Source organism: Anas acuta, chromosome 11 (assembly GCF_963932015.1).
Source record: "Anas acuta chromosome 11, bAnaAcu1.1, whole genome shotgun sequence".
Lineage (NCBI taxonomy): Eukaryota > Metazoa > Chordata > Aves > Anseriformes > Anatidae > Anas > Anas acuta.
The window spans coordinates 12739402-12755706 of NC_088989.1; the positions used below are offsets into that span (position 1 = coordinate 12739402).

General features: G+C 34.1%; 1 protein-coding gene and 1 long non-coding RNA gene across 2 annotated transcripts in view; one reads left to right on the forward strand and one right to left on the reverse strand.

Moving 5' to 3' along the window:
• DNAH12 (dynein axonemal heavy chain 12) overlaps nt 1-16305 on the forward strand; it is a 63882-nt gene that overhangs the window by 41056 nt on the left and 6521 nt on the right. Inside the window, exons 49-66 of the mRNA XM_068694344.1 lie at nt 838-1014; nt 1866-1997; nt 2454-2543; nt 4040-4180; nt 4310-4551; nt 4930-5077; nt 5547-5692; nt 6710-6924; nt 7507-7699; nt 8567-8759; nt 9733-9905; nt 10398-10538; nt 11246-11404; nt 11758-11902; nt 12772-12922; nt 13234-13487; nt 14059-14199; nt 16083-16220. Coding sequence (XP_068550445.1) covers nt 838-1014; nt 1866-1997; nt 2454-2543; nt 4040-4180; nt 4310-4551; nt 4930-5077; nt 5547-5692; nt 6710-6924; nt 7507-7699; nt 8567-8759; nt 9733-9905; nt 10398-10538; nt 11246-11404; nt 11758-11902; nt 12772-12922; nt 13234-13487; nt 14059-14199; nt 16083-16220 — 2979 coding nt within the window. The remainder of the gene's footprint in view (nt 1-837; nt 1015-1865; nt 1998-2453; nt 2544-4039; nt 4181-4309; nt 4552-4929; nt 5078-5546; nt 5693-6709; nt 6925-7506; nt 7700-8566; nt 8760-9732; nt 9906-10397; nt 10539-11245; nt 11405-11757; nt 11903-12771; nt 12923-13233; nt 13488-14058; nt 14200-16082; nt 16221-16305) is intronic.
• LOC137862357 (uncharacterized) overlaps nt 4749-16305 on the reverse strand; it is a 51179-nt gene continuing 39622 nt past the window's right edge. Inside the window, exons 2-3 of the long non-coding RNA XR_011100204.1 lie at nt 8466-8627; nt 4749-7094 (exon numbers count right to left, since the gene is read on the reverse strand). This is a non-coding gene — a long non-coding RNA (uncharacterized lncRNA). The remainder of the gene's footprint in view (nt 7095-8465; nt 8628-16305) is intronic.

A 16305-nucleotide genomic window follows, 5' to 3' on the forward strand; every position in this document is an offset into this window, starting at 1 on the left:
ACGCTAATAGGGGTTAGACTGGGTTTCTCACAATTATTCACAAACATTGTAGTTTTTCAGCATACAAAATAAGCAAGGTAAGTATTGCATGGTTTGTCTTTGCGTGCACAGGGATTATGCACTTGATATTTAAAAGGATCCTCAAAAGGAGTAACTTCATAGAAATTTATTGGGATTTGGGAACAGTCTCTTAAGTGTATTTGAAAACTCTGACTTGAGAAAAGACACTTATCTGGTATGTTACTGTCACATCAAAAAAAGTGAAATTTGAGTAATATTTCTGTGCACCTGCTTCTGGTGCTTGTAAGTATTTTTACAGATACAGTGGTATGTCTTCTACCTACTCTAAGAAACTGAGATTTCAACTCCACCACTACGAGCAAACAGCATCTAAGAAAAATAAATATCACTTCTGCAGAACTGAAGAGGGAGTACTTGGCTGAAGGGTTGACTTGTCCCTGAACATAAAATCAATTTCTGTAGTCAGTAATACAGACTGAAGCTATGAAAACTCATAGTAAAAGCTAGTCATTTTTGAATTATAGCCTTATGCACACACTTGTTTTCTTTCATGAACTTTGAACATAGTTTAGCTTTTACTGATGGTAATCTGATTTCATGCAGTGTACCTACTGTTAAAGATCCATAACAATGCTGCGAGATCCGTAACAATGCTAAGAAATAAATTATTCCTTTAACATAAATTGAAAATACATGAAAATATTGAAATACTGAAAAATAAAATGAGAATATCAAATCATTCTATAATTGATAACCTAGGTAATCTCAATTTGCTTCATCATTCAGTAGGAAGCTTACCCATATCTTTTGCTTTAGACTATAGAAATAGAATCTGTGGAAGTAGAACAAAAAAGAAAAATTGTAAAAGTAGATGAAGAAATTGCAACGGAAAAAGCTGAAGAAGCTCAGGCTTTGAAAAATGAGTGTGAAAGTGATCTGGCAGAGGCGATCCCAGCGCTGGAGGCTGCACTTAATGCTCTTGACACTTTAAAGGCAAGCTAATCTAAACTTCAACAGTCAGAAGAGTTACTTAATATAATGATACTCTTCCATTTATTTGGGAAAGAATGCACTGAGATGAAAGGATATTAAAAAGTACTAAATTTCCTGGGTTTTGGCAAAAGAGATATAATACCTGTTAACAGTTATGGTTCGGTAGATGTTCATTCCAATGTACTCAGATTACAGGAGGGGGGTGGGGAGGGGAGGGGAGAGAGGGGTTGTGCATTTAAAATTTTGTTTGTTCCTTTGCAAGAAAGTCCACCTATGGGGAAAGTACGCAAAACCTGAAGTTATCAACAGTGGTATCAGCTGAATTTTCTCTTTTAGCTAAGTTAAAGTTGACCACCAATGTGTTAGAAGGCTAATGTTTGTGGCTAAGAATTATCTGGATCTTTAAGTGAAAGGTTTCCTCTTCGTCATAACTTTTTCATGACTTAGACGTGATCTTAAAGCAGTATTTTTTACAAAGTCCTGCAGGACTTGCTTTGTAGGAGTTATGAAGTATATGAGATGTATATTAGATGATGTTTATGAAAACATATACAAGTATTCTGACCTAGACTTTTAAAAATATAATTTTAGTTAATCATTAGTTTACAGTTACTAGTATTTCTTTCTTTTTTCTTTTTTTTTTTAACCTCTGCGTTGGATAAATTAATGGGTATTTTTAATTGTCTTGCTAATACTGTATCATCCCTTCTAAAAGTCCTTAAAGTCCTTTATAATTATGTTCATTGGCAATGGTGCTATAATTTCTTTTTTTTTTTTTTCTCTTCATTTATCTTAGTGGTGAGAAAAGCATAACATCATAATTATTTTTTTTAATGTGATTTTTATTTTAGCCTTCTGATATATCAATTGTCAAATCAATGAAAAATCCTCCATCTGGTGTCAAACTTGTCATGGCTGCTGTCTGTGTCATGAAAGACATAAAACCTGAAAGAATTCCAGATCCTTCAGGGACTGGAGGCAAGGTAATATGACAGAACTTGTGAGTTGCAAATAAAAGTGTAATTCATATTCTTTGTCACAACACAGAGCACTTGTTCAATAAGTAAAATAACACAAGGTCCAGTAAAGTAATCAAGTATTTACAGCCTCCATTCATTATGTTGCTGAAAACTATGCTTCAGACATCTTCAGTGTCCAATTTACATAATTTGGAATTCTGAAACATGCAAAGAAAACTCATGTAATTTGTTTAACTCGTATATAGGTAAAGATATAATAAATAATTCTTCCCTGAGTCACTGCCTGGTTTTAGACATCGTTGGGGGAATATATTTGATACGATAGACTTCATTGCTGCGTCAATGAGATACAAAATCATCCGTATTAAATATACATGAGCTAATTAGAGAAGGTTACTCTTTTTTTGTGTGTGTGTTTGTTTTGAAGTTTGAAAAGTTATTTCCTGCTTTCTTCTGTAGATTTTAGATTACTGGGGTCCAAGCAAGAAACTGCTTGGTGACATGAATTTCTTAAAGGATTTGAAAGAGTATGACAAGGACAATATTCCGGTATGGTTTTTGTTTAAATATTCAGTAGTTTTTGCCATGTGTATATTTTCGTCCAGGGGGGGAAAATTAGAAAATATTGTATTAGTGGCCGCATTTGGCCAGAATTTGTCAATTTATTATGACCAACAATGCTTACAAGATTACAAGGCAACTTTATAGGATGAATATTGTCATCGCAAATGAGTCAAACTTTCTCTCTCCCTTGTAAGTGGCATTTCAGAAGGATTTAAAATTCCCTTTGGGAGTTTCTAAGGCTTCTATTTTGCCTATTTTCTATTTGAATGAAATGTCCTGTGCACAAATGTTTCTAACTTTGCAATTTAAAAGTACTATCTCATAAAAAAAGACATAAAAATAACACAAAACTGTCATCTGTCTTACCCCAAAATGGCCATAATTAGGTGCCTTGATAGGAAGAGGAATAGTGTGTATGGTACTTTCACCAAATATTTTTCCACCCTCACAGAATTTAAATGAAGGATGCCCTAAGTTAGATAGTTTCTGTTTTTAGTAGCTTTTGGTGCATCACTCTTCTTTTAACTTCTCTAGTCCCCTTAAGATCATCTACGCTTTCTATATCCACAAGATCTTTTCACAAAGCACTCCAGAAGTCTATTTTAAGTGATATGAAAAGATGTGTTGTTTCTTCTGAAGCTTGGTCCTCTTAGCCTCATTTCACGTGTTTTGTTTTGGTTTTATTTTTATTTATTTATTTATTTAGTAGAGACAGTGAACGTTTGATCCCTGTCCAACATTTCCATGCCTTTTTTTTAAGATAGTTTTTCTCAGTAAATTATTCCAGTATTATATTTTCATTTTCTAAAATAACTGTCTACATTGGTTCTTTTTATATTTTTTTTTCTAATTGTGTAATTTTGATTGGATGCATGCTGAAAAAATGGGCAATATTTATTACATATACTAGAACATACACAATAAACCAGGAAATGTACTAGCTACATAACTTCAAATTATGACCTACTATTCAAGAGTGTGATCCTTGCAGTTTTCCAAGTTCAGTAGAGATTGAACTTGCTTTGCCCTTTAGAAAGCTGGTTCCAAAAAGTAGGTACAAGCAATGCAATTCATTCAGATCTTGTCTTATGTTAGTAGATACACATTCTTATAGTCAGTCCCAATAGCTGTGTCAAGAAATGATAGCAAGTAATGAAATTAGCATGTTTTGCATCAAGGGACAGTGTAAATTATGGCTTCTATATGACTGTAATGATCTTAACACTTAAGTAACTGCCACATGGAAGATACACTAATTGTGTGATTATGAAGGATAAGGATAGGATTAGGATGAAAACACGAAAGGCTGCAAAGAGTGACAGGGAAATTTAAGGAAACAAATGAGAAGTGGTTTCTACAACAATTAATAAATGCTGAGCAGTTCTTTACTATTTTGGTATATAGAGAAATGGCAATCAGTGTCAGCAGCAAGCCTTTGCCCTACGAAAAATTTAATGACCTGTAATGCATTCATTATCCAGGCAGCTGTCATGCAGAAGATTCGGGCTGAATACCTGACTAATCCAGAGTTTGATCCACCAAAGGTGGCTAAAGCTTCCTCAGCAGCAGAGGGTTTGTGTAAGTGGATAATGGCAATGGAGGTGTATGACAAGGTTGCAAAGGTAAGTTTTTGATCCTAATCCCCCAGTGATTATGAATTTTTTCCTTTGCTTGGTATCTTCACCTTAAGCATTGTTATTAAATAATAAATATACAAAATGTGCATTTGTGTATTGTTTGCAATTGAATAGGTTGTTGCACCCAAGAAAGATCGTTTGAGAGAGGCACAGCAATCCTTAGCAGAGACACTAGCACTTTTGAATCAGAAGAGAGATGAACTTGAAGAGGTCGAAAATCGTTTGGCTTCCTTGGAACGAACCTTTACTGAGAAAACTGAAGAAAAGGCTCGTTTAGAATTCCAGGTTGATCTGTGTGCTAAAAAACTAGAACGAGCAGAGAAGCTGATTGGAGGCCTTGGTGGAGAGAAATCAAGGTCAGATTAAAGTTCAAATGTCAGATATAGTATCTACTGTAGAAACATTAGTTTCTACATCAGCTCTCTGAGGCTTTAATACTGAATCTCTATCTGAAGGCTGTATGGGATTTTAACTGTTTGGGCCCTTGGAAGATTCTTGATTATGGTAATATAAAAATGCAGGCAGTAACATTGAGAGAATTGTAGAGAAAGTATTGAAAATATGAAGAAACAACAATGTAATATATATAACAACATCTCTCTATACAGAGATACAGATATAACATGTACATACATATATGATATAAGAACAACAAAAAGGTTGATGCTTGTCATCAATGCCATAAATGTGGGGGTTTCAGCAGCATTTTATTCTTTAACTTCTGCTTGTCATAGATGGAATAATGCTGCAAATGATCTTCAAGACGTGTATGATAATTTGACAGGAGATGTTCTGATATCAGCTGGTGTGATAGCTTATCTAGGAGCATTTACTGCTGGATTTCGACAAGAATGTACGAAAGACTGGAGCAAGCTATGCAAGGTTAGAACATTATCTTATTTTTTAATAGTTTTTTTTTTTTTGACTGCTGCAAAAGGCTTCATAATGTGGGCCTAAACCTAAAATCCTTTTTAATTTGTTTATTTCTAGCCTAATAAAACTCATTAAAATAAGTGAGATAAATCTGCTAATCCAATATTATGTAAATTTAGACTTCATTGAATTAGTGAATTTACTTCAAACTTAAAATAGCATATCTGAAATTGAGAGCACATCATTAACTTTGTGAGGCTTGATTATTATTTAAATATAATCTCAGAATTTTCTCTCTTTTGCCTTTAAATAGAAGAATTAACTTTAAAATCTCTTAAAAAAATTCTTAAAAGGAAATGTACTTTGACCATCTGAATTGAAGACATTTAATAAAAGATATAAAGAAACATGTAATAAAGGTTTGGGGTTTTTTTCTTTCTTTCTTTGTTTTTTTTTTTTTTTTTTTCTTTTCTTGCAGAAGAAAAATATCCCTTGTTCTGATACTTTCTCTTTGAGTAATACTCTTGGTGACCCAATAAAAATAAGAGCCTGGAATATTGCTGGTTTACCAACTGATGTCTTTTCTGTAGACAATGGGGTCATTGTTGAGAATTCAAGACGTTGGTAGGTGACAAAAAGGTTTAATTTTCTAATCAAAAAAAAAAAAAGATTTCACACACACTCATACATACACACACACAAACAAAACAAACAAAAACCTTAAACATCTAGAGACAGTTTAGCCTCTGTAAATACAATGTACTGGAAAGCAGAACTGGAAACCTTTTATCCTTGTCTTCTGAATTTAATAAATTTGAGAGGTGTTAGACTAGAGGAATTTGAATATATAGTTACTGGAAGTTTTCTGGAGGTGCAGTGATGTGAAAGCTCCCATTAGCTATCTACAAATTGTCTGCACTCAGCTGGAACATAAGATTATAAAACTTCTTATTAATGTTCCTGTGATCTGTGTTATCTTAAGAGTCTTAACTATAGATTCAGATTGCATTTGGACTATTATGCATAATTCCATTCTTTGAATGTTACTTAAATTCTCTGAAGGGTGCAGTATGTGGAGATTTTTAATGTTGTTCATTCTTGACTTCTATTAAAATACATAAATACGGATAAAATCAGCAAGAGTAATGGGGAACAAATTTTGTTCAACAAAATCAAAATACAGTCATCTTGCCCTGCCCTTCTTACAATTCCAACCTTATACCAACTAATATACTAACATCTCAGATTCAAACTGCAACTGATTGTTGATTTTTTTTTTTTTTTAGGTACAAAGATATGTGAGAGAGAACTCAAAACTATCAGCATTTGTAAAAATAAACCTAATTTAAAAATATAGATAAATAAATGCTGATAGTTCTAGTGGAGGGACAGAATGAGATTTTCATAGAATTCTGCATGCAGGTGTATTTTATGAAAAAGTTATGAATGTTTTTTGCACCCCTTAAAACTATTTTTGCTATTACTTTTCAAGTTGTGATAAAACACTTGTACTCCATTTGTCAGTTAAAATCTTGATTTCAGTTATTTTAAAACTTTTCCCTTGCCAACCTGACACAGAAGCATTTTAATATAGCTTGAAATTTCTGCAAGAACAGAGAAATTTTTTTTTGTATATTCTAGGCCATTAATGATTGATCCTCAAGGTCAAGCAAATAAATGGATCAAGAATCTTGAGAAAGAAAACCGCCTGAATGTTATCAAGGTCAGTGACACAGATTATATGAGAACCCTGGAGAACTGCATTCAGTTTGGAACTCCACTTCTGCTGGAAAATGTTGGGGAAGAACTAGACCCATCACTTGAACCTCTGCTACTTAAACAGACTTTTAAGCAAGGTACATCAAGATTAATTTTGAACCATGGATTACATTACTGTTCAGCTTTTAGTCTATGTTATTGTCTGGTTTCCTTCATGGTTTATTGCTACCTCCACAGTTCTCTTGTGCTTCTCTGAAACTTGCTGAGTAGCTGTGACTTTGGTTTTCAACTTTTCTTTCTCTTTTATCTGGAAAAAGACAGAAAATGCAGACAAGCACAAGTATGTGTTCCTCCCTTCTGAAATGAAAAGGGGAAAAGTTGAAACATTGTTCACTGGAGTTTATTTCAGAAAGATAATTGAAGGAAAGGGTTCCTTCAAATACCTAAGAATTCGGTATTTGAGAATAATTTCACTGTTCTCAATTGCCATCTCTGGTATTGTATATGTACATTGAAAGTACAGTAGAAATTGGATCGAATCAGTTTGAAAATTTCAGTTAATGTGAAAATTTTGCAAAGTATCAGATTTATGTATTCGTTTTTACTTTTCAGAAAATTGTCATTTAAATTTGCTTTTAATTCATCACAGAAATAATGTGTTTTTTTTCTATAAGCAGTTGACATAAAGTTTTTCTTAATGTTTCTAATTTTAACTTTAGGAGGCGTGGATTGTATCAGGCTTGGTGAGATGGTTATTGAGTATTCCAATGATTTCAAGTTTTTTATTACTACAAAACTGAGAAATCCACATTATTTGCCTGAACTTTCTACAAAAGTTTCTTTACTCAATTTTATGATAACACCAGAAGGACTTGAAGACCAATTGCTAGGTATTGTTGTAGCAAAAGAGAGGTAGGTATCTCTGTTTGGCAAACAGCCACTTAAAATATTTTATGGCATAATTCCAAGGAAATGAGAGGTGAATTTGTTGTAAAGCAAAATGAATATTACATGTTGTACGTGTTGCTCAGTAAAAGCTTAAAAATTTTTTTTGGTTTTCTAAGTTGTCTTATACAAAGTTTACTAGGACTTCACTGAAATGCAAGTAGATTATGTGACATTTACTGTGAGGTGTCAACAGGATAATCAAAATAGCAGATGTAAAATCAATTTATTTTTTTTATGGCTATTTTCTCCTGTAATATTCCTTTATTTTTGAGTAATATTGACATAGTTTTCTATGTTTCAATCATTACTGTGTTTTTGCAAGTCGATTAAGCTGCCAGACATAGGTGCTGAATTATTGGGATTTAGTTTTAATTTCTTGCGAAATAAATACAGAGTACCTCTGAAACTTGATACAGGTCTTATATGAACCTTCACAGAGACATAAAGTAGTTTCTGGGTCATACAGAACTGTCTATGCAATTGGGCTAAATTCTGTTTGCTAAAAAACTGCTTCCAGGAGTAAACTTACTCCACATATCGCACTTTTTTTTCAGATCCAAAGATATAATAAAGTAAAATTTGGATGTGCCGACATTTGTAAAGTGCTAAGATGCTAAAACTCAACAATTCATTTCCAAATACTGAACTGAAGTTATGCAAAGAAATCTGTACTCTGTTATAAATATATGGTCAACAGTAGCAACCCATTTAAACTGATGAGAATATTCACAAATATTTATGGTGGGAACAGATAGTTGTCTTCACGGGCTTCCTTTAGAGTCAGTGCAAGATGAGAATTGACTGTTTCCTATACGTGTTTTTCTTCATCAGACCAGAATTAGAAGAGGAAAGAAATCTTCTCATCCTTCAGTCTGCAGCCAATAAAAAGAATCTAAAAGAAATTGAGAGGAAAATTTTAGAAACCTTACAGTCATCTGAAGGGAATATTCTGGAAGATGAGAGTGCTATTGAGATCTTGGATTCTGCTAAAATAACGGCCAATGAAATCACAAAAAAACAGCAGGTAAGGAATGATAATGTTTTTTCCTTAATAATATGTACAAATTAAATGTAAAATTTGCAGCTATCAAAAGAACTGTGGGTTAGATGCAAGGAAGAAGTTCTGTGCTTGTGAAATATGAAGAAATAAAATTTGGACTATTCTAGAATCTCCACAGGTGGTTTATTCAGTCTCCAATTTACACATGTTTTGAAGAATATATATCTATCTAAAGGACTGAATAAAAAGTGGCAAATTCTGAAAAGGTTAACACGTTAAGCTAAAGGAAGGACCTAATTTTAAAAACAAAAAGAAAATTCAGACATTAATAATCTGGGTGACTAATATAGGTATGCAAGCCTAGATTCTTTTGTTATATTTAATGCATAAAATACCATCTGAAGTCAATGAGAGTCAAATAATAAAAGAATAAAGATGTTTTCAAAATTATTACAGACTTAACAGAAATCAAACTTTCTTTAAACTGATGCTGTCCTTTTGTCAATACCTATTAAGGGTAATCTTAGAATATGTCTAACAGTTTAATTCTGAAAAAAACTTTTTATATTCAAAGTATTATTTTGTATAAAGCTGATTTGTAGTAGAATAAATAGAGCTTAAATACATGAGCAGTTTGAAATTGCCCATATTTTTTAATATTGCAGAGATAAAGATTGATACAGTTGCTGCTAAATGATGCATCAGAACTGTTGTGACATGTTCGTCCTTTGTTTTGACTATTGCATCCTGCAATATAGATAAATAGATCAGGCACTACTGCATTAAAGTGCTCATTTTCCTAGTGTAGGCATTACCTATTGTGATTGTGCATTTTGGAACATGAAAGTTGTCTCACTGTAGTGTTAGAAAGTGCTGTGTAGAAATATTTTAATGATGTTACTTGGTAGGAACATTTTTGTTCCAAAGAGAATACTGAAAGATTGTCTTTGGGGAAAACAAACAAACAAACAAACTTGAAATTACTATTGATATGTAGGTTGCAGAGAAAACGGAACTTAAAATAGCTGAATCTCGAGAAGGCTATCGACCAATTGCAAAGCATTCATCGGTGCTGTTCTTCAGTATTGCAGACCTGGCAAACATTGATCCCATGTACCAATACTCCCTTAGCTGGTTTGTTAATCTCTTCATCAACTCTATTCATGATAGGTAAATACAGTATTTGTGGTATAAAATAAGATGTTTTCATTCTATTCTTCTGAACAGTTCCCTCTGTTTTTAAACCATTTACCTCTCAGCCCTCTTTAAATGTAGGCTTTTGAAACAAAATATAATTTGTTAGTAAAATAAATGCTCTTTTTAGCCTCTGTTTGAGCAAATCATGAACTGTAAGCATGCACTGCAGACTAATATTTAAGTATTTTTAAGGATGTTGCTTATAAAAAGGGTGTTCACTATGAACACTACAAGAGTGCTGCCACCTAACTCCAGCAAATCAGTTCATTATTTTGCTTGGAACTCTCAACAGAGCTGTGAAGCATTGAGTGTAATTAAATTTGGGGGGAAATGGGCTTCTAAGTCTCTTGTGGAGCATGCAGGTTTAATATGATTCATCCACAATATTAAATAGATTTAGATTCTTAACTGATTTGCTTAAATTATAAAATCTGAAGTCTCACCTTGTCATTTGTTTCTTCTTAGTAACAAATCCAAAATTTTGGAGAAGCGACTTCGATACCTAACTGATCACTTTACATACAATTTGTACTGCAATGTGTGTCGCTCACTGTTTGAAAAGGACAAGCTGCTCTTTTCCTTTTTACTCTGCTGCAATCTTCTCATGTAAGCTCATTTTTCTGAAGTTTTTAATAACAGAAAGCAATGATTTTCTTACTGGGGAAAAAGTCAAGAATATTTGGGGTTTTTAATACTCATAATATGTACAAGTGAAAGATGTAGGTACATGTATCACTACTATAGCCTTTGGGCACGTTATGGAAAAAACGTTTGTGTTTATTTATTTATTATTTTTTTTCTATTTTCCCTCATCTTCCTCTTATACCTGTTTGCATCCATCATGAGATCTCAGTTGTAGTCTTCTTTCTTCTACTGTCGTTTTATTTTTCTTCCTGTGCTTTTTTTTTTTTGTAATTTTGTGCTAATACATTGTGAAAGGAAAGATAAATTCAAAATTGCATGATCGTGACTATAATGTGCATATCTATTTAATAACAGTGTGTACACACCTGTATATGGACCATTCTTCCTGGCCCAATTTGTTCCTTTATTGTGTTCCCAGAATCTATTTTTTCTATAAAGCCTTTAAAAATTAAGAATAATAGCACTTAAAAAAAATAAAAAAATAAAAATAAATAGATATATACTTTTAAATCTTGAAATCATTACTGTAGTTGTTATCAGTCATTGTCTACCATACAATTTCTTGATTGTCTAGAATACTGTGATCTGATCTCAGCTGTTACTGCAGTAGGAGTATTACTAACTGTTTTTTTTGTTTGTTTGTTTGTTTTTCCCTGCCTGGAATATAGGGCTAAAAATGAAATTGAACGTCAAGAGTTTATGTTCTTACTAACTGGTGGTGTGGGTCTCAAGAATAAATACAAGAATCCAGATCCATCTTGGCTACCAGATAAGAGCTGGGATGAAATATGTCGTGCAAGTGAAATCCCAGCTTTGAAAGGACTGAGGTATAGTAAAATGATATGAATTATCCGTAACTGTTTTTGACCAAATTATGCATAACATGCTGAAAAGAAATGTTCTAAAGTGGAGTTTTTCCTGAAATACAAGAAGCCAAAAATTCATGCCATCATCCCACACCTATGATTCTTTCAAGTACCACACAATGCTGGATAGAAGAGGAAGCAGAGCTTACTGTCAACTCAGAACCTTTCAGGTGAAGTCTTGTATTTCTGCAACAGCATGCTGGGGAAAGAGCTTCATTCAGCTGTTGGATTATTTTCTGATATAGATGTATTTTTGATAAATATCAAAATACACTCCAAATATTTACAGTAATTGTAAGCACTTTTTCCTCTAGGAATCACGTGACTGAAAATATAGGTGAATGGCAAAAAATTTATGACAGCAAAGAGCCACAAAGCTTTCCATTACCAGAACAATGGAATAATACATTAAATGAATTACAAAAGATGGTAATTCTTCGGTGCTTAAGGCCGGACAAGGTAAAATGATACATTACCATGTGTTTGTAGACTGTTGCAGGTCTTATACCATAGTTCGCAATAGTTGTTAAAAGAAAATATGATGAAGAACAGGTTATTAAGAACCGGTTATTAAGAAAATAAATGCTATTCTTATTTTTCAATTAAGCAGTTAAAACACCAGAAGCATCATCTGAGATATTCTGTTTGCATTTTTCAGAGTATACTCATCGTTCTAGTTTTCAAGTGCTCATTCGTATTCAGTCTGTTCTTTGATGCACCCCATATACCTGAGAGCAGGACATGTTAACAAGAAGAAATGCACAGTGTCCAGTACAATGAGCTTTCATACTAAAGGTTAAATGTGAATAGAGAGATGAAATGTGCTGAACAGCCAAATAGAACTTTTAACACATTCTTCCTTATTTCACTTATCAAATTGTATTGTGTGCTGTTTAGGAACAACCAATGTTAGGATTTAAAGTACATGTTGCAACTGCTTATTAGTGAACATTAGTGTAATTAATTCTAAGGGGGAAACATGCTGGTCCTTCACACTAGGTAAAGCCTCAATTAAAGTTTTAGTGTGATTCAGTGTTGCTCATATGAGTTGTTTTTACCTTTTATTTGCTAAAAACATTTTAATCACCTGTGGGGGAAAAGAAAAAAAAAAAAAAGAAACGAAAGGGAGGGGGTGACAACATGAGCTGAAACCTATGCTTCTGAAGCATTCAGCAAAACTAGTCTCACATCTGTGCAAACTAGAGAGGTCTTTCCCTAGGTGTTTTGCTGAGGAATTTAATTGAGTTAGGGTACAGTGTACTTTGAAGATGCTGTGAAATAATCATTGATGTTTGATTTAAGTTAATAGTCTGTATTTACTTCACCAGATTGGTCCAGCTATAACAACATTTGTAACAGATAAACTGGGGAAGAAATTTGTAGAGCCACCACCTTTTGATCTAACAAAAAGCTACTTAGATTCAAATTCTACAATCCCTCTAATATTTGTGCTATCTCCAGGAGCAGATCCCATGTCCAGTAAGTATATACACAAAGAGAAAATGAAAGCCAAGAACAATTTTTCAGATTTGAGACCTGCGCTTCCTCTTCAATACACAGTGGGGATTATTTTGCCCTTAGCACAAGTAGATTTGAGTGCATTATGTCAGACTGATACAATCATGTGCTCCCTAAAAAAGACAATGGTATTTAATACTGAATAATTACAATCTACACTAAAGCTATACCTTCTTGTTGTATACATTCTTAAAAAATAGTAATTAACATTTTTTCATGACATAGTTTATTTTTAATGAAGAAATGCTAAAGTCGTATGCTTTCTGTTCAAGGCCTTCTGAAATTTGCAAATGACAAACAGATGGTTGGAAATAAGTTTCAGTCCATCTCATTAGGACAAGGACAAGGACCTATTGCTACGAAAATGATTCAAGAAGGAATGGAAGAAGGAACTTGGGTTTGTTTACAAAATTGTCATTTAGCTGTCTCCTGGATGCCGGTACTAGAGAAAATATGTGAAGAGTTTAGCAGTGAAAAATGTCATCCAGACTTCAGACTTTGGCTTACTAGTTACCCGTCCCCAAAGGTACATGTATTGACAAACTGTATTTATTCATAGGAGGGAAAAGCTGGTGAAATTTTAACCCAATTTTTCATATACCTGAAGGAACTAATAATGTGGGACTTTTCTCAAATGCTTAGAGGCTGTTGAAGAGATAATTTAATCAAGAAAGGTCATTTAAAAATTAGTTCTAAAAATAACAATACCAATCTACCTTTTCAATACTTTGATATTGTGATGTGTGATATTTTGTATAGTAGTGAATGGAGCTGCATATTGCCAGCATGGGTAATTAAGGAGGTTTTTTTGTTGCCTGTGAGTTTTTCTTTCACATAAATTGAAAAAAATATTTTTCAGCATTCATTTTACCTGTAAGGTATTGAATACCAACAAAACTCTTTAAAATGCAGGTTTGTAGTTCACAGCACAGTCTTAGCTTTCTTTGAGTTCTTTTTTAATCTGTTGATCTTTAAAATGTGATTTCTTACAGATAACAGTTAATATAGCAAACAAAAATGTTATAATGTATTTTTATAGTAATATAATCTATATTCCATACTTTCTGAGTGCAGTTTTGCTATTTTTTAATTTCTAGTTCCCAGTAACTATTTTGCAAAACGGAGTAAAGATGACAAATGAACCTCCTACTGGTCTGCGGTTAAACCTACTTCAGTCATTTCTTTCTGATCCTATTTCTGATCCTGCATTCTTCTCCGGATGCCCTGAAAAGGAGCTGGTAATTTTCTCATCTCTTTATCTCTTGACAGTTTGTTTGTTTATGTGTAGTGGTGGTGTTTTTGTTGTTGGCTGTTTTTGTTTTGGTCCACAGATGCACTGATTTCTGTCCAGTTAGTATCATAAGCTGAAGTGATTGTGAGTTTAGGTTTTAGAATGATTAAAATGATGAGCTGAGAATTGCTATACTGGGTAATTTCATGTGGCAATAGCTAGAATGTTTTCTTTGGCTTTATTAAATTACACAAATCTGAAATGTTACATGTACATATTACACAATTTGCATAAACTTCGAACATTCATTAGTACAGGATACCTGTCCAAGTTGTGTAACTGAGGGGCAGAACTCAGCTGTAATGCCATTCCAAACAGAAGCACGTGCAAAGCCAAACTTCCTTTTGAAAGTACAAAATTAGGATAAATATAAGCATTATCACTGTTGAGATGGTAAGCACTCAAATCCTTTTCTTGCTCTCAGGGACTAGTACTGCAGTGCCCATATCTCTTCCTGATAAATAAAGAACCAGTTAGGTAATCATCACCTGTGAAGAAAGTGAAAAAACAGTGGGATTAGTCAGCAAAGAATATTGTAATCAATATATATATAGCTGTGAGTGGGTGCAACTAAGGATTTACATTTAACAGTACAACTATATTTTATATGTTTGTCTACTGAGGCTTAAAATTAAATATCTGATATTTGAATTCTTATGAAGTCAGCACCCCTTTACATGGAAAAAGAGAAAAATCTTGTATAAAACTGTAATGTTTTCACTGGTCACATGGACAGTGGGTTTGAATGTCCTCTCTGCAAGTCTGCAGATGACACCTACCTGGGTGGTGCAGATGACACTTCAGAGGGAAGGGATGCCATCCAGAGGGACCTTGACAGGCTTGAGAGATGGACACAAGCGAAGCTCATGCAGTTCAACAAAGCCAAGTGCAAGGCTCTGCATCAGGGTCGGAAATCCCCAACATCACCAGACTTGGTGATGAATAGATTGAGAGCAGCCTTGTAGGGAAAGACATGGGGTTCTGATGGTTGAGAAGCTCAATATAAGCCAGCAATGTATACTGTCAGCCCAGAAAGCCATATCCTGGGTTGAGTCAAAAGAAGCATGGCAAGCAGGTGAAGGGAGGTGATTTTCCTCTACTTTGCCCCCTCACAAGACACCACCTGGAGTACTGCATCCAGGTCTGGGGCCCCCAGCACAAGAGAGACATGGACCTATTAGAGTAGGTCCAAAGGAGAGACACAAAAATGATCCAGAGAGCTGGGACAGTTCTCCTATGAAGAGAGGCTGAGAGAGTTGGGATTTGTTTAGCCTAAAGAAGCTTTGTGGAGACCTTCCAGTATGTAATGGGGGATTACAGGGAAGATGGGGATCCTCTTTATCAGGGTGTGCAGTGACAGGACAAGGGGAAATGGTTTAAAATAAAAGCGAGTAGATTTAGCTTAGATATAAGGAAGAAAATATTTACTGTGAGGAGGGTTAGATGCTGCAACAGGTTGCCCAGAGAGGCTCTGGATGCCCCCTCCCTGGAGGTGTTCAAAGCTGGATGGAATTTGGAGCAACTGGTCTAGTGAAATGCATCACTGCCCATGGCGGGGGTATTGGAACTAGAGCATATTTAAAGGTTCCTTCCAACTCAAACCATTCTGTGATTTTTATGATAATGGCACAACTAAGAGTGCTTGCATACATGGCAAATGTATCCATATTTTATTCCCAAGTCAAATAATCACAATGTACTTCATAGTTGCCTGGAGTTGTACACTAGACAGAGAGTGGTAATCAAATGGTGTGTTCTTGGTATAAATTGCTGTATAGAATGAACATATAAGTCATTTTATGATACTTTTTTGTTTTGTTTTTCTTGAAGGTATGGGAGAAACTGCTCTTTGGAGTCTGTTTTTTCCACGCTCTGGTTCAGGAGAGAAGAAAATTTGGACCTCTTGGTTGGAATATACCCTACGGGTTTAATGAATCAGACTTGCGGATTAGTATCAGACAGCTGCAGGTAAAATCATCTATCACTGCTTTTATTTAATCTCTGATTTTATGAACCATAGGGAAGAGCCTGATAGTCAGAAAGGAGCATTCAC